Source organism: Hypomesus nipponensis, chromosome 1 (assembly GCF_054491055.1).
Source record: "Hypomesus nipponensis isolate SF chromosome 1, ASM5449105v1, whole genome shotgun sequence".
Lineage (NCBI taxonomy): Eukaryota > Metazoa > Chordata > Actinopteri > Osmeriformes > Osmeridae > Hypomesus > Hypomesus nipponensis.
The window spans coordinates 5,891,851-5,911,155 of NC_140361.1; the positions used below are offsets into that span (position 1 = coordinate 5,891,851).

General features: G+C 43.4%; 1 protein-coding gene and 1 long non-coding RNA gene across 2 annotated transcripts in view; one reads left to right on the forward strand and one right to left on the reverse strand.

Moving 5' to 3' along the window:
- Positions 1 to 19,305, reverse strand: part of LOC146302188 (uncharacterized) — a 164,113-nt gene that overhangs the window by 44,674 nt on the left and 100,134 nt on the right. The gene's annotated exons all lie outside the window — the stretch shown is intronic.
- On the forward strand, positions 3,855 to 8,389 carry slitrk2 (SLIT and NTRK-like family, member 2). The gene has a single exon (XM_084710200.1). The coding sequence runs from the start codon at positions 4,404 to 4,406 to the stop codon at positions 6,969 to 6,971; it is 2,568 nt and encodes an 855-aa protein (XP_084566326.1). The 5' UTR covers positions 3,855 to 4,403; the 3' UTR covers positions 6,972 to 8,389.

Below are 19,305 nucleotides of genomic sequence, written 5' to 3' on the forward strand. Positions count from 1 at the left end.
GATCAATTTTCAATTTCACCCACCCTCCTATTAGCATTATTACGCTAAAATATCTGTTTGGGATCAGTGGTGAAGAGGACAGGCCCATTGGTCTTTTCATCCTGTTTTAAAGAAACCGTATTCTAGCACAGATTGAAAAACATAGGGACACAATAATTTAAGTAGTGAGTATCAGGTGGCCTTTTTAAATTGAAGGGGACGTTATTACTCGCTAACAATCTTCTCAATCACACAGACACCTAATCTCTCTTAAAGGTTTGCTTCTTCTGAGTTAATTTATAGTAATGATTTCTTTTTTAGTCCAGGCGGTAAGATAGAAACATTTATGGGCTACAGACCACCCTCTTGAGATAGTTCTATTAGATTGCTCAAAGCTAGGGGGAAAGGAAATCAACTTAGTGTTCTGAAAATCTGTCTCACTATCTTTATGTCTCTCTCCTGTTCAAAGACCACACCAATCCCTGGCTATGAAAGCTGTACTTTTAGCATATGTTTTCAGCCCAGATTACTTAGAAAGAGACAGAGACAAAGAGACAGAGAAAGAGAGAGAGACAGAGCAAGAGAAAGCAAAATAGGTAGGCATACAGAGAAAGTACACATGTAGGTACAGAGACAGAGACAGATGTAGAGAACAAAGAAGAGAACTGATTGAGAACAGAAGGAGAGGGAAAGAAAAGACATGGATGTCCATTGGCCCAGTAAAAAAAAACTGACACCTGACTAAAAAACTAACAGAAAATCTCAAAAAATACTAAATCCCAAACCCCAGAACTAGGAGGAACAGATTGATGTGTCCGAACCGCCTCTCGATCCATCACTCAGTGCCTGCAGCTTCCAACGGGAAATCGTTCACAGCAACTTGAGTTCAGGTCAGCACTTCTGCAGACTACGGTGACACTATTCATCACTGTGTGGGGAGCGTGGGACCTCAGAAGTTATAGTTGAAGAGGACATTGTCAAAGGATGCAAATGTCACGTACAAACACACATTCCGAAAGCACCCGTTCTTTCTTTCTCTATTACTCTCTTGTTCTCTCTAACTCTCTCATTCGCTTTCTGTCTCTCACACACATACACAGACACACACAGACACACAAAGTGACACTTAAAATGACCCCCAGGGATGGTTTGAAGGAGTATCAGAGACCAGGCTTACTTTCTTTAAGTTGCACTGATAGACCATAGATGTCAACTCCCTCTGTCAAGACACAGAGGGAAGGCATTTACTAAGTCTGCCAGGTTCTGACCTCAAAAACATTGGAACTGTCAGAAAGTTTACAACTTTACTGAGTAGCTTGACAAAAGTGTGTCTCATGGCCTATGGATGATACAATGTGTACAAATCTAATGCTATTTTGCCACTCAGTAATTTATCCAAAGTCTCGAGGTCTCAAGATTCCAGTGGTGAGTCAGAAGATATATATAATACATATATGAATCTGAGTTTATTTTCTTTGGGGCCCCAGTTGAGGCTGCATCCAAAAAAAGAGCACCCATGAAATGCCAGTGGTCACGAATATGATCCAGTTAAATTCAAATAATTCAATTAGATATAGATAATCTGTTTGCATTTTAATAATTACAATTACAGACATTTATCTAGAAGGCACAAGTCAGGGGTAGGACGGTTATACTGACATCCATTCCCTACATTTTGTACAACTTCCTTTTAAATGTGTGAAATTGTCAAACCAGTACTTCTGTGAAACTGTTTAAATTAATTATACAATTCACAGTTGGACACATGTATTGCATTATAACAAGTAATATGAGAGGTTGTATGACAACACAAATAGTACATACATTAGAAATTGGACTTGTTGGACTTGCTAGTTAAAAATATGTTTTGGTTTGGTTACTCAAGAATCCAACGTCAGTCTAAGGTTGTGCCAACAGATTTGCAGCATGCCTATTACAATGTACTGAAGTTTTACGAAAGCTATTACATTATCTTTGTTTGTTTTGTATTCACAAAGACAAACTAGGGACAAGTCCACATGGATACAGCAGGATTCTCCAGGATTAAGAACAACCCATTAGCTTGTTCAAACAGACAAAGTGCTCCACATCAGGACATCCACAACGAAGCTGTACATGAATCTCCTATCTTCTGCTGTGTCAGAAGTGACATTTTATCTCCGCAGAGTCAACAAGCGACTGATAACTTCCTGTTTTTATCTCTTAACTCATGTATGTGCCCTTCAGCCTGAATTTGTTTGCTGTCAAACTCCTAACAAATACTGTATCTTTTCTGAGGGTAATTCACCCTGTCAGTGGCCGTATATTAAATGAGAAGAGACTTGGAACTACAATCAGGAAGATACACCATCACCCTTAACCCCCATCAAACAGATTGTGGTACTGTGACACTTAAAATCTGCACCAGCCACATAGCAGCATTGTCTCTGAGGGAAAATGTCAAAAGGCAGTGTGCCATAATAACAGTTTCCTTTGATTTTGCTTTTTTGGGGGGTGGTTCGATGAACTCTGCTTGTGGGATGCCTTGTCTTTGCTGTGATTCCTGCCAACTGGTGTTAACGTTGTACGTTTAACGACAAAGAATTAGCTCAGTGGAAAAGTACTCCAGTAATTCACCAGAGAAAGAGGGTTGTCCCATTTGTAGTGCAAGTGTGCACACACTCTCATAAACAAACACATGGAGACATGCTCACACATAAACACACACAGGCACACACACAGACACTGTATTTGTTTGATGCCCTGTAATTGACTTGACAAATTTGCTGTCAAGTGATGCCCTCACAAATATTTACCCATCCATCTTGATAGCAGCTGTGAGCTTTTAGACATTTCTGTCCTGCCTGGCACTTATCAAGCCATCTGACTATAACAACTGTAATCACCATCATCACTGTTATTATCCAAATAATTATAATCTATACTTATGCTAAGTCATCAAACAGACAGAACTGTACATACTGCATGAACGTGTGAAAAGCTGTGTAGTCTAATCCTACTATGAAATAGTCACTAAAAACTCAGAAGCATGACCTCACTGCTGTAGTGTTGACCAAAAAGACCAAGCTGTGAACAAATCAAATACTACCTGGTAGCAACACTTTGGATAGCCAACAGACTGTGAATGAGTGTGTGTGTGTGTGTGTGTGTGTGTGTGTGTGTGTGTGTGTGTGTGTGTGTGTGTGTGTGAGCGCGAGAGTGAGCCCTTGCGACTAAACTGTAAATCATTGGTGCCGCATGAGCTTGAGAAAAATCTTGACAGGTGCTTATTCCACCTCCTAGTGGCAGGATCTGTAACAACCACAGAAACGTCCCTCTCTCGACTGTGTTTTTCCAGGACTGTGTATACTCGGTCCCCAATCTTTTGAACTGCATTACTTTGCACAGAGCAAGTAACAGTTATATTTTGTGTTTCTTTTTGGTGGTTGTGTTGGTGGAGAGGGGAATCTGCAACACCATGTGGGGGTTTAATGATATAGAAACCGATGTCCCATCAAAGATGCAGGTTCAATAATGCAGGTTCCAAACTGCCTCTGCTACCACTACAAGAGCATATATTTACTCCACATACTCACCCACCTCTGCAGCATTAGTCATCTCCTATTTCTCATAAGGTTGAGCAGGTAGTTAACACAGTTTCCTGAACAGCACAAGTTGGTCCCTTGTCTACCATTTGGGTTCACTTAGTCCTATAGGGAGGACTGGTGAGTGTCTTTGTGTGGCTACAAACTATTACAACACTACTGACAATCATACTTTTCCCTTCATTTGATATAACGGCGATTCAAGTGACGTAGGAGTCCCATGCCTTGAATGTGGGAGGAAGCAAAGCAGAGATTCTGAGGCGCACGCACCCCTCTCAGTGGGAGCGGATGCGCGAGCGGAGAATGCCTCAGCTTGATTTCAGTATTCGGTCTGTCTCAGGAGTTAGTCCTCGCACTGTTTCCGTTGAGAAAACTGAAGCGAAACTACGTGCACTATGCTGCCTGTATTTTATTTTGGTCCTAAAGTGAGTCTTAAATCGTAAAGGATGCTGTTTCGTGGGGAAAAGGCGAGGGGCGAGTGTAGCCTGCAATCTCCGTCGCTCAGTGAGTAACCGGCTGTTTCTGATTGTGCTTCTACGGATATGCTTGCCAGTGCTGCATGAATGTTCAGGCGTATTACCAGGGATTGCAGTATTTTGCGAAGCACCTATCCACTTAGTAGAAAATGTGCCCATCCAAGACCTGGTGATTGATTCCTGTGTTAAATTGCCTTCTGGATCATAACGAAGGTCAATGGAGAGTTTTGCGCGTTTGTGCGCTCTGGTCCCGTTTTAACACCCAACAGTGTGTTAATGTGGCTTGCACGCCCCACGGTGAAATTCTCCACTCCAAGGCTCATGCAACGTTGATGCTGGATATTTCAGCAACATTGTTGTAAAAATGCTGAACAGCGTTTTGTTGCTCAGCGTTTTAACGGTGACCAGTTTCTCATCGAAGACGGAGAGCCGCAAAACTTCGAAAGATATCTGCAAGAATCGTTGCGCTTGCGAGGAAAAGGAGAATGTATTGAACATTAATTGTGAAAATAAAGGATTTACAACGGTTAGTCAATTTCAACCTCCTCAAAACAAAATTTGTCAACTCTTTCTCAACGGCAACTTCCTTTCCAGACTGAATGCCAACGAATTTGTAAATTATGGAAATGTCACGTCTCTTCATCTGGGCAATAACGGGTTACAGGAAATTAAAACAGGAGCTTTTAACGGACTGCGTTTTTTAAAACGACTTCATCTCAACAACAATAATTTGGAGATTATCAAGGAAGAAACGTTTGCCGGTTTGGAGAGTTTAGAGTATTTACAGGCAGATTATAATTACATCAGTGCCATAGAGGCAGGTGCATTCAGCAAACTGAATAAACTCAAAGTCCTAATTCTAAACGACAACCTTCTGCTCTCTCTCCCTAACAATGTGTTCCGCTTCGTTCTGTTGACGCATTTGGATTTACGGGGTAACAGACTAAAGACTCTGCCTTTTGCTGGTGTGCTAGAGCACATAGGTGGTATTATGGAGATTCAGCTGGAGGAGAACCCGTGGAATTGCACTTGTGATCTGATCCCTTTGAAAGCGTGGCTGGACACAATCTCAGTCTACGTAGGAGACATTGTATGTGAAACCCCCTTCAGGCTTCATGGAAAGGACATTACGCAACTAATCAAGCAGGATCTGTGCCCCCGGAGAAACGCTGGAGATTCCAGTCACCGTGCAATGCAGCCACCCTCCGACTCTCAATATCAGGGCCTCTCCCCTACCCTTCACCCCGGCATCACCCCTACCCGGGCCCCCAAGTCCTCCCGCCCCCCTAAGATGAGACACCACCCAACCCCCCGCGTAACATCCAATAAAAACAAACATGTTTTTGGGCCCATAATGGTTTACCAGACGAGATCGCCTGTCCCCATGACCTGCCCCAGCATATGTGTCTGCACCTCTCAGAACCCAGATAGTGGATTAAACATCAACTGCCAGGAGCGGAAATTACACAACATTACTGAACTGAATCCCAAGCCCTCGTATCCAAAGAAGCTACACTTAACAGGTAATTACTTACAGACCATATATAGGACTGATCTGGCAGAATACAGCTCGCTCGAGCTGCTCCATTTAGGGAATAACAGAATCGCAGTTATCCAAGACGGGGCTTTTGAAAATCTGGCTAATCTGAGGAGACTTTACCTTAATGGCAATTATATAGAGAGTCTCTCTCAATCCCTATTTGTGGGGCTGCAGAGCCTGCAGTACTTATACCTGGAATACAACGTCATTAAGGACATACTACCACAGACTTTTAACTCGCTCCACAACCTGCAGCTGCTGTTCCTGAATAACAATCTGTTGAGGTCCCTCCCCGATAATGTGTTTGGTGGTACGATGCTGACCAGGCTCAACCTGAGGAACAACCACTTCTCCCACCTGCCCGTGCGCGGGGTGCTGGACCAGCTCTCTGCCTTCATCCAGATCGACCTGCAGGAGAACCCCTGGGACTGCACGTGCAACATCGTGGCCCTGAAGAACTGGATGGAGCTGTCCAGCACGAGCGTGGTGGTCAACGAGATCACGTGCGACTCGCCCTCCAAACACGCCGGGCGGCTGCTCAGGTCCCTGCGCAACGACGCCATCTGCCCCGAGCCTAACGAGGTCACGGTGACCAAGGCCCCGACGGTCAGCCCCAGCACCGACTCCACCCCCTCCTCCTCGGTCACCCCGGCAGACGAGGAGGTCCCAGAGTTGCACCCCGAGGTGCCTCTATCGGTGCTCATCCTGGGGCTGCTCGTGGTCTTCATCCTGTCCGTCTGCTTCGGGGCCGGCCTGTTCGTGTTCGTACTCAAGCGTCGCAAGGGGGTGGAGAGCGTCCCGACCAGCGCCAACAACCTCGATCTCAACTCCTTCCAGGTGCAGTACGGCTCCTACAACAGCGAGCCCACCACGGACAAAGCCGAGACCCATGTGTACAACTACATCCCTCCTCCTGTCGGGCAGATGTGCCAGAATCCCATTTACATGCAGAAGGACAGCGAGCAGGTGGCCTACTACAGGAACCTGAAGGAGCTGAGCTTCAGCACCATGAACCCCAAGAAGCAGGAGCTGTCTCGCAGCCCCGGGGCGTTCACCATAAGCACAGTGGACTTTACGGACAAACAGTCGTGTGGCAATCGAGAGCCCGAGCTGCTTTATCAGAACATTGCAGAGAGAGCCAAGGACCTGCCGACAGCGGGAGCTCTGAACTACACTTTTTGCACTTTACCTAAAAGACCATTCGTTCCCCCTTACGAGTCGGTGAGACGACACAACCAGGACAGGTTAAATAAAACCGTTCTCTATGGGACTCCGAGAAAATATTACGCTGAACAATCAAAAAATGAGCACCCTCTGCTTCCCGGAAAACTAAAAACAGAACCAGACTACCTCGAAGTTCTGGAGAAACAAACTGCAATGAGTCAGTTGTAAGATATGGCCCAACTACTACCACATTGATATGTATCTATCTATGTACTCCACATTGACAAGTGAAAACAAAGCAACTTAAGCCTTTCTCCTGTTTATTTTTAAGCTGTATAAAGGAGTAAATGTATATGCAGTCCATGTGATTTTCCTGAAGGTTTAAATTATTTTCTTCTACTTGACTTGAAACAAATAAGACTGTAGCAGGTATTGCAAGACTATGTATAAAACAGCTTTGTGCATTTTATATTCTATATTTTATTTTCTGTGTGGAGACAAATATCCTTTGTAGATGAGCAGACGTGAACACATTGAATCGACATTCCTGTACATAATAGCCTGTTGATGGTGAGTGTGAAACACGTTCATGGCTCTGTCCACTCTGAGACCCATTTAATCCTGAAGTGCCTTTGCACTCTTGAGTATTTTATCGTTGCTTTCTGCAAATGGAATTTTTTATAAGTGATGTATTTTAAGAATCTTTATGTAAAATAGAATTATTGGTCCAATTATGTGTCCATTACATTAAACAGATATGAAGAGGATATGATATTTATGGTTATAGAGAATCATGTTTTGAATAAACGTATCTTTGAAGATGTAAAATATAGAGGACTGCATAACATTGTATGCTATAGATGAGCAATACAATGCGCCATAAGCGCCATTAAATTTTCATTTAAGCACTTTGTCAAGTCTGAACTTGAGGTCAGTGTTATTGAGATCATTAGTGTGTCTGTGTGTGTGAAAGAGAGAGAGAGGGAGAGAGAAAGAAAGGAAGGAAGAGAGAGCTTGCGCAAGAGAGAGAGGCACACAAATGTATGCGAGGAGTGGTGGGAGCGACACCTCTCTCTCTCTGATGGACTCTGTTGTGTGGTATATTGATAGGGATTTTTTCTCTCTCAAGCCCCTTTGGCTAAATGATGGATGGATGTCCATTTTAATCAACTAATGTTTTAAATGTTACATGTTCCCTCGGAGGAATAACACAAGAATGCCTCACTGTTTACTCTTTCGCCCAAAATATATATATTTTTTACATAAAATAAGAAAAAGCCCTCATTTGACATACCTGATCTAACTCATTAGCTTTAATCTCATATTTGAACACGAAAGTTGAAAATTACTTCTGAATATATTTTTGAGTAAATATTTGACGCCAAATTGCCTTTCATATGGTTTAAAATGTTGATTTTGGAAAGGGTCCAACAAAATCATTCTGGCTAAACTCTGAGGATCTACAGGTGAATGCACTCCTCCATCTTTTGTCTTGTTTCCACTGCTATGTCGCTGTCCATGGTACTGACTGTTTGCTGTCTGCCCTTGAAAGCACATATTCTGAAAGGTTGGGAGTTTTCACATGCATCGTATAATACAATGTGCATGCAACCATGTACAATACAAGTGGGTGTTTTTATTTTTGAAATCATTAAGTCATTTATGTCTAAATTAAAAGTGGTGACTTTGGTCTACAAATGGGTCTAAAACAACTACACTTAATCAAAGGTTTAGCTTTGATAAATTAGCAACTTCCATTACAGAAAACAACAAGCATTTAATCATAGTATATTTTAGGCTTTCCACAAGCTAGCTCACCACTAGAAAAGTGATGTAAGTGAAGCCCACGTGTATTTAGTGAGCCTCACATTATTTTAAGAATGGAAGAGGAGGTCAGCAAACTGGGGGTTTTAACAAGCCTTGTCCATTTCAACTGGAGTGAGTGAGTGAGTTCTGGAGTGATCCCGTTTGAAACCGAGTGATTAGCTTTTTTCCCCAGGACACAATGGGGCTCTGTGTGTGTGTGTGTTTACTGGAGCTGTGGGAGAATGGGCAGAGCTGGGTATGGCCTGCACACCAATGAGCTAGCTCTCTACCAGAACACTCTGGCTCTTATCACACATTTCTGAGAGAGAGCGAAAGAGAAAGAGAGAGAGAGCGAGAGAGAAATAGAAAGGGGGGGGGGGGGGGGCAGAGAGAAAGAGACCGTGTGTGTGTCAGCATGGTGTGTGCGCAGTGCAATGCAATAGCTCTGCTAGCACAGCAAGCCGATCAGTCATTCAAGCCAGTTCGTACTGGAAGATATAAGATTGTGAATTTGCGGTTTCAGTGTGTCATGGTTCCAGGGTGACATTGAAGAATGGAGTGGTAGGTTGAAGGTAATATACACTGTTGGACGTGACTTCAGCTCAGTTGAGGTGATATGGTCTGGTAGCTTTCGGCATATGGAAATCCACTTCAATAAGGCCAAAGACATATAAACAGACTCAACGCTGCACAACATATGGTAAATATTCCTCACCTGAGTCCATTTCTTTCTGCGTTTCTCTCACATAGAATCTCAATGAGATCACCTGTATGAATAAAACATTCAAGTCACCTCCAATTAGTCTTCCTTCATTCAGACCTGCAGCAGTCCCTAGTGAGTATGGAAGCTTCTTCCACTAAGGTACCTGGGCTTTGACAAGCAGGTTGAGGTACAGTACAGCTGCAGTGAAAGGCAAGGGGAGGATGAATCAATACGTTGCTATCAGACACTAGCTGGTCTTGGCTGAGACTGGGGCTCCACTCCAACACTCAAGTCGATCTTCATGTTTATTTCAACCTGATACAAACACACTTTTTTAGACTCCTCAACATGGAAAGAAGCTTCCTGGGGATTTGGTCAGAGGAGGAAACCTTGCTTTCGTCTGATGGTGGTAAATCTGACACGGAGGGGTAAAGGACTGCTGGGAGGTACCAGAGGGGGGTAAGCATCATCATAGCTAGCCCCCCCTCCCCCCCCGCCCTACACCACCACTACATGGCTACATATTGAACCAGCCTTACTCCCCAGTGTGTATTGTGACTCAGTCCGTGGACCGTGGCATTGGAAATGCCAAGGCTGCGGGTCAGAGAGGTGCAACTGAAAACAACTTCACTGGAAGAAAGTTTCCAGCTCCATTTGTAGACTATGGTGCCCTTGTGCCGTTATATCGGGTGATAATGTCTCTGAAATGACTTGGAAGGTGGTTGGTTGGAGATGGGGTGGCGGTGAGGTTCTTTCACTCCTTAAAAAGGAGACCATACAGATTGTGTGTAGTTATTGATCGGACTCCTGGCCCTCTTACAATCAAAGACACACAGCAGTTATCTGGAAGATGTGTCAAACCCACCACGCAGCAGCCCTCAAATCTAAATTCAACTCACGACAGAGAACATTCCGCTACATTTCCAGATTCCAATCAGCGCAGTGTGAAGGTTTCCAAGTGGCTGGTTTGTTTGAATAGTGGGAATTTATGATAGAATTTGGTCTTTGTTGGAGGGATGTGATGTGTGTGCATGTGTGTCACCTCCCACAGTGGCTTTGATGAATAATGCAGTCTTTTCATGCCTGCTTAATCATTTAGGCATTAGTGAGGAGACATACTAGGTGATGACAGAATGCCATGAACAACATAAACAACCTTGTAGCTCTTCAAGATGTACAGCCTGCTGTCTTGCAGGTTCCCAAATGGCAACACATTGTCTTACAGAGCCACTGTGTGCGTGTGCGTGTGTGTGTGTGTGTGTGTGTGTGTGCGTGTGCGTGTGTGTGTGCGTGTGTATAAATGTTTGACTCAAGTCCCTGTGCCTGATGTATGAGGATCAGTTTGTGTGTTCTCTTTTGTTTAAGTGCACGGTCACTATAGCTTTCACAGAGAGCCAGGAGGTTGAAGGCTGCTGGAATCACACACGAGTGAGATCCTTGTTAAGCTTTCCTCATGTTTCTCTCCTGTGTGTGTGTGTGTGTGTGTGTGTGAGCGTGCAAGTGAAAATCCTTAACGACACATCAGTCGTGTGTGGTGAAGGGACGTTGACAGACTGCAAGGCCTATCCTGAGGTTAACTGCAGACATATCTGACCTCATCGCTGCTCTCCTGCGAAGCACGGAACATTGATCATTACCAATAAAAAAAAGTGAGAGGGAGAGAGAAGCGAGGCGAGGGGTGAGGAGAAAAGAAATGGAGCTGAAACTCTCAGGTTCCAAGCAGGGCAAAGTGATAATAAAGAGCATATCCGCTCTAGTGGTTTAGGGGGGCAAAAGGCTAACAATGTTCTTCTGAACATATGTGAAGGACATGTAATGTAGTTGGTTCAGACGCAGACCAGAGGGTAATGAAGATATGGGGCTGGTGCTGAGGCCAGGGCGTGGTTAACTTGGAGCTTAGGATTTATGTCCGTGGTCCTCCCCGAGGGCTGATCCAGGAATGTTCTTTAACAGAGTGTTCTGAGAAATGGCTGGAATATAAGGCAGCCGTCCGGAGAAAGTTCTCTTTGCCAAGCAGATTGAACTTTAGGTCCAATGCTCATAAAAAGTCTGAGAATCTACCAAAGGGCTCCACCATGAGGTCAGAGGTTGGACACTTTTATTCGTAAAAGTTTTACTGCCAGCTAGCTCATCATTTAAATTTAGCTCCAAACCATATCTTCTATGGGTGTTACCCTTTCCTGACACAGCAATTTTGATATACTTCTTTTTATCCATGCCCAACTATTTTTAATAATCTTTTCCTCTTCAACGCGTGCCGTAAAATGTAATCACCGCCATCATTACTTTGCACTCTTGAGTGTGAAGACTTCACAGTGAGCCAATGTCCTAAGGAAGGCTTTATTGGTTTGTCTAACAGGCCATGGAAAGAAGCTCCCCTACTGTAGAATCCAATCACCGCCCTCCTGATGGGTAGCAGTTCAATGATTTGACCCTCACACGCAATGGAACATTCATGGCACAAACACATGGAACACAAACACACACACACACAAATACACACACAAATCCATGCAGCACACACATTCTGTCTGTTCTACACACACATTCTGTCTTTCAAAATCACAGACAGAGATGGTAGCTTTCACCCACATACAGACAAGGCCTTGGATCAGTCTAACAATAATGAAGGAAAACAAGACCTTTCCTTCTGAGTCATAGAAAATACTTTATTTATATTTTGTCATTTAGCAGACGCTCTTATCCAGAGCGACTTACAGTAAGTACAGGGACATTCTCCACGAGGCAAGTAGGGTGATGTGCAACGTCATGTGCACCGGCCAGGAATCGAACTGGCAACCTTCAGATTACTAGCCCGATGCTCTACCCGCTCAGCCACCTGACTCCCTCCCATTTTACCATTTTAGGAATGTCATGGAAATCAAGAATTATGTTATCCGACCCACATCTCACTTGGCTCAGCAGATGGAGTGTATAAACCCAGATTAAGTTTCACAGAGATTTAGATTCACCCTAAATTAGGACCATACTGTTTCCAGCGATGTCATCAGCTGTCTAATGTGTGGACCTACTTGTGCTAATGGTCCGGGTAATTAATGAGCATGGTCTCCATCCACTAATTATGCACTGCTCACTTTAACATTACATTTCAAATACTTATCTGCACTCGAATGATGCTGCTGGCAAATCAAACTAACGGGTTGGTCCCAAAAGCCCCTCTAGAATAATGTTCAAAGGATCAGAAAATATTGGACCATTGGAAGCAGGTTTAAAACGCCATACGCATAACACAATTTTCTGCTTCTAAGAGATGATGGAGTTAATAATGTAGTCCCAAGGTTCTGTTTCTGCACTGACACGTGTGCTCATTAGACAGCCGGAGGGAATACATTTAAGGGACATCTACAGTTGATCAGCTTTCATAAGATACAATTAGCACCTAAGCTGTGTCACTAATACAGTGATAAACCTGTGACGCTAAGGGCAAGTCTTGACATTGGATCCACATAGAATCAATCAAAAATGCAACAATGGAGACAGAAATATACAAACAAATAATGGACTGCACCCGTATAGAGAGCTAATGCCTACAGGAAACTCTCAAAATCCCAATTGCTGGCAGCGCATGAATCACTTCAAGTACAGCTGGTTCTTTAAAAGAAGCTACTGCATTTTTGCTGCGCGATTCAAAACAGCTGGGGTTCTTTCAAGGATCTCTATGCCTTCAAATAATTTTTCCTGTGAAGAGTCCGAATCACAAAACATGTTCCTAGTTTTGATTTGATCACAGAAAAGCAGCATAGCAGAAAATACTAATGTCAGCGTTCTTATTTGGAACCTAATCTGGCTGGACACTAATTGGTTTGCCCATTTGCATTCACTAATCATGGTCACACCACACCTCACCACAGTGACATGAAATGTGGATCAAAATGAGATTGTTGTCATCAACTGAGCGAATGCTGGTTGATTCCAGTGATGTTATTATGAGTAGGCTACTCATATAAGTTTCCTTGTACAACAACATTAACATTCACATGTGCGGTGGGTTTCCATGTATAAAAGAGGTTCTGTACATGGGAGAGATCACCAAGGCTCAGTGGAAGACTGAATACTAATTGCAAGCAGTCTCTGGGCACCCTTGTCACAATACATGGTTGAGGGACATCCTGGAAATCAATACGAGTTTGGAACATGTTATCGTGTGGAGAATGCTGTATGTATGTGTGTGTGTGTGTGTTTGTGGATGAGCGTGAAAGAGAGAGATGTGTGAGTGGATTAGAGAAAAATTATGAATAAACATGTTTTGTGTGTGAGCGTGTCTGTGAGATGAGCAAGTGCCAACTGGTTTTTCTAATTATTTGACCAACATATTTGACCACCTCCACCTCTAAAGATACAGTTCCACCACCCACTCGACCAGCCTTTAAACTTCACATTCAATCATGGCTAGAAAGACAGGGACAACTCAGAAAGGGAGGAGAGAAAGAGAAAACGAAGAGAATGTGAGGATAAAAAGAGAGGAGTGGGATAAAATGAATGGAGGAAACGGAAAGAGAAAAGAAGAAGAAAAGGGAGAAGATTGTCGCTCCGGCCAGCACCAAGGACTGAGACATTTGTCTATTTAGTGTGACTCAGATGAAGATGGCTCTGTCCATTTGAGTTAGTGCTAGCTTGTTGGCTAATGCAACACTCTGTACTGGAAGGTTGTTGGTGGTGGTGGGGGGGGGGGGATCCAAGATGCACTTGGTCGCCCAAATGAAGGACAGCATTAATCCACACTTCACTTCCAGTGAAAGGGTGAACGTCAGACTGGCAGCATCCTGTGAGATTCCATATCTGGTGTTTTTGTTCCGTAAATGCCAACGCAGTGGGTGTGAATGAAACACATATTCATAAGGACACATTTGGATGAGTTGTACAGTATGTGACCTCTCAAATGTAAACGTGAGAGAGTTTCCTTTGTTACTTTTTTTGTGTAAATCAAAAGGTGAGATATCCACCCGAATCACCTGAGATACAGGCCCAGCCCACCACCAATCAACCTCTCCTGTTCTTTACGTCTGAGAGTGATGAGTGTGACTGTGGGTTCATCAGTCTGCTCTCAAACCGCAACGAGAGTGCTAAAACCTTGCCGTCTGGATTGAGGCAATTTGTCAGGTAAGAAAAATGTTGTCGAAATTTCTGCCTTTGAAGCTCGACTGGAGAAGAGTATTAGATGTATCGCTGTCTGTGCCAAACGCCTTCACATTTCATGCTTCTATCCAGCTCACTTTCTTTCTGTCTCTCGCTCACTCTCTCTCTTTTTCTCTCCACATATTTGAACAAAACAAATGACCCTATTGCTCTGTCCAATCACCCTTGGGAAGAAGGTAGCAGTTGGCGGAGAAGCTTGATTTTGTAGGGCAGAGAGAGAGGGTTACTGTAGTAGGAAAGTCAAAAACCTGAAGGACAGTGGCTGTCATTAGAACACCAGTGATTATTCCTTTGTTATTCCACGTTATTCCAGCTATAGTGCCTGACTTTTCAATGTTTTCACTAGATAACATCACTCTTGTTTAAACAGGATTACTTTGCATGGATCTGAAGTGTTTTCCCACAGTGACACCCCTGGCTGATTGTGTGAAAAAGATCCAGGCATTGTGTGTGAGAGACAAAAACAGCATTGTGCCTCTTAACTGCCATGCTTACTAGTTTGTGCACATCTAACTCAAATGAATTTCAAGCCTGAAAACACAATCCCCTCCGGAACACTACCATATTTGAGTCATATTCACCCAGTGAACCATATGGGTTCACTGACCAGGGTTCTCTTATTAAGGTTCTAAAGAACCATGAACTTACCCTCTGTAACACAGTGTATAAAGATGCCTGATGCTTTACTACATTTGTGGAAAAACAGCCTTGTATTCTTATTTTTTGTTGGAGGTCAAGCCTAGCTCTCCCGCTGGTAAAGCCAGAACAACATGAACAATATGACATGCCCCCAGACAAGCTGCCTCATCACACAAAGGTGGTCTGAAGCATTTCCACTACGTCGGAATCACATGCTTTAACAACACCCTATTACCATTAAGTTCACTCATGCCTGTTCTGGCGGAAAAATATAACTGATGGTTGACATTCTATTACCAATCTCCACGGGTTCAGTGTTGTTATTATTAGTTGTATTTCTCATCTAAAATTGATTGGAGAGGTAAAAAGCACCATCGACATATCTGAAAAAAACCCACCCACACGATCACTAGTACACACACAATAGGAGATGCTGGAAACATCAATATCACCAAATAACCTGCGTGAACAGGCCTACTTCAGCGCTATCTCAGAAAAATGTGCCTGTCAATTATAATAGCATGTTTAGCAAGTCATACCTGTCTTGAAATCAAATACCTCAAACACACATTGGCCAATTCATTCTGGATCTGTCTGACATGACGATGATGTTCAACAAGGCTGCTCAGTGTTTGAGAGCATGGCTAACGTCACGCCCCAAGAACGCTTCTTGATGATTGTTTTGCCAGTCAGACTGTCCTCCACCCCCACCCTCCCCCTTCTCAACCCCTCCCCCCTGCCAAGATACCACAGATGAAATGTCACCAAATGTCCGTGATTATGTACCAGGTGGCCCCGGCCCACAAGGCAGCCTGGCAACATCTGAAGACTCAAGCTTTGTCTTCTCCACCTCCTCCCCGCACCCCACCCCTCACTCTTACCCCTTCCGCCTCGCCTGGTTTCTTCCTAGCAAAGGCCTAATCACCATGCAATGGATCGCGCCACCAATTACAGTGACACTAGTGACTTTCACGACCTGGTGCTCCCAGCATGTGCGACACTAAATATACATCACTCACAGCGGCGGGCATCTGATCAGCACATCCTGGGCAGAGGCGGGAATGGGCAAGTATCTGAGTGCAGCGTTCATGTTTTGATAATGTGGGTGTGCGCCGAGGAGTGGAATTGACCCAGTTGTATCTAAATTGCATCGTAATCGGTTTGTCGGCAGTTCAGCTGGTTGAGCAAGGTTGATAGTGACACAGCAGTGGCTTTATGTCATAACATAACTGTCAAACACACATGTACTCAACAGAGAATGTATGTTTGAAATTTGCATCGAGTATTTGTGTACACGTAGAGGCCACTTAAAGCCACTATGTAGCGGCTTCCCAGTTTACGTCAGATACTATCACTACTTTGTTTCGGGTCAACAGTCAGGCAGTATCTAGTAGTGAACAGTGACGTTGATGAAGTATCCCGAACTCGCCTCTCTACAATCTGCTTCCCCGCCGGCTGTCAGTCTAACAATGCACTTTACGACGCACCACTAACTAGCTGTTCCTTGAAGAATGACAGCACGCATCATTAAGTCTATAAGTGGCGCTAAGGCAATTACTATGGTGGATACAAACACACACACACACAGCCCAGTTGTAGCGATACCAGATATCTAGGGTTCATTAATTTGACAATATCAGGTAATTAGGAGTCATGATTAAAGCTAAGGAGTTGAGTGAATGTATGTGGGACAAACATTGATTCATCGTCCTGTAGCGGCATCTAGACTTCTAAACCTTGCCCTAACTATGGGTAACATATGGACACAGTTGATATTGCAAGAAAACAAAGTTTCCAAATTCGATTTTTTGTGGTTATGTCTGGGATGGAGGTCAAGCATGGCGTAAAGCATGTCTGTGTTGTTTGGAACAGTGTTTAAAATTGAATGGGGTGGCACAACAGCCAAAGCAAGCTCTTGCTAGTCAGGTAGAAATACTGTTGGGGCAGAAAATCAACTTCTGGTAGGTTTAATGTCTTACCTGTCACCTCTGGTGTATTACAAGGAGAACTGTACAGCATTTCAAAATTACTGTATCTGAAAACAAGTCAGGTCATAAAAAATAAGAAAGAATAGTTTTTCTGCTTGGGGTAGAGGAAAACTAAGAATAACGATGATATAATACTTGGATCTTAGGAATAGTTATTATCAAATTATTGACCCCATTTGGGGGGGAAACGCTTGCTCATTTATAGTGACATGAAATAGTGTTGTATCACCACAGCATTTTTACAGGTTAAGTTGACTCATCCTGTGTGTAGGGATGAGTTATTTGGGGCAATTGTGACATTCAGAAGTAACAATGTACATGTACTGTACATTCGGTAGCCATCTAGAAGACAGTAGTTTGATGAAAGACCATCTGGTGGTGATTTTGTTCTGCCTGGAAGATCACACAGTGCTATTAGGAACCCATGAGGGGAATTGAAGAATGGATAGATGAGCACATGTCACATGATCAAATCTTTGCATCATCTATTAAAAACAAAGCTGGTGTTTCTTCTCACATTGTCTGCTATTTCTCCTACAGCCAGCTAAACTGACTTCCCTCACACACTGCTGAATAACCAATCACATGTTGTGGTTATGTCTATTTAGCGTGACTAAGGAGCCATCTGGGTGAGGCCTGTCTGCCCACTTCAGGCATGTTTTAGTTATGCAGTGAAGTCCTGCCCGTAGCACAAATGTAAAGATAATTACTGAAAGAACATCTCATGAGAGATGTTGTTTGAGGGGCTTTATGAAGCTTGTGTGCCTGAAAATATGGACAATTAGATGTAAAGTAAATAAAGGCTTCGTAATAAACTTGTATTCATGAAACCAAGATGGATTTGATAAGAATCTGCTTTAAAACCTTTACATATTTAAAAAGGTAAAATTTGTGTGAGATTTGACAACTAGTCATTTATCAGAAGGGACATTCACTAACTAAACAGACAGGGAATACGATGTTCCTGTCGGTCAATTTGAATAATCAAATCAAATATCTGCTTTCCGTCAATGTGAATGTATGGATCTACATGTGTTAATAGATCTCCCTGGGAGTGAGTGAATTCACATTCTGCATCAAAGGATTCTCATTAGTCATTAATGACCAGCCGGTAGTTGTGAAAAGAATGTATTGATCCTGATGTATGTGAGATCTTTAATCTAGTTTGTTACCGTTCTGTCTCTGAGGAGAGGAAGCCATTTCATCCCATCTGTAATTCTTTTTGTGTTCTACCTGACCAGGGTTTAACCTCAGAGGAAAAGAACAGAAACCTGTTGCTGTACATCTCTTCTCTGCCCCTCCTTACTCCTTCAGCCCAGATGAAAGATTTAGCTTTGCGTTCTCCATATCTTAACTCTCTCCTATGGCTCGTCCTGACTTGGATTTGTGAGATTCAGACTAGGCTGGTGCTCCTCTTACAGATTAAAAACACAGGCGTAAAATGGCAAAAACAACTTAAATGACATCTTTTGATCTATACAGAACATTGAAAATATTCAGACAGTCTCAAACAATCCTCAAACACCTTTGAATGCTAATGGGTCAAGATCGCTCTGAAAAAGCAGTGTCAAAATACATATCTCAGTTACTAGTTCTCGATGAGCATTGCTAAAGGGCATTGTTAGAGGTCAGTCAAACCGCTCCTAAGTGAACACGACCACAAAGCAGGGTTCTGTAATCTTGCACAGAGGTGTCCCAGAGTGACTGCAGAGCCATTATGCTGTGCCACACGTACACATACACACAGACACATGGTGCACAGTAGCCTCCCAAGCAGCACCATCTGCTCCCAAATGAAAAACACAGAGTCTCACACCAACCTTGAAACTGAACCCCCCAGTTTCCCAAGGTTTATGTTCACCTTGAATCAGATTCACAGACTTGTGAGGGCTTCTTTCTTTCGTCGAGAACAGATCTGCTCTTGAGGTGTAATGCATGGCATTTGCAAAGAAACAAGGAATGACAACAGCGGTGTGCAAATCAAGAAAATAAAAGTCAAGACAATGTGCGGAGAGTGAAGCATGACCCGCATACGTATACGTGTGACTTCCTTGGCGAATGTTATGTCGTGATAAAGGATTCCTTGGTTGGTTGCAAATGTGTCAATGGAAGAAGAATGTACTTCTCTTCGAAAGGCTCTTCCAACCAAGCTGCCAGAGCAAAGAGCCGTCCCATGACCCTGCCTTAGCTCTCTCCCACAACGCCCGGGCCTAAATCTCACAGGAGGCATTTGCATAATTTCCTCTCATGTAGCAGATGGTCTGTTGCT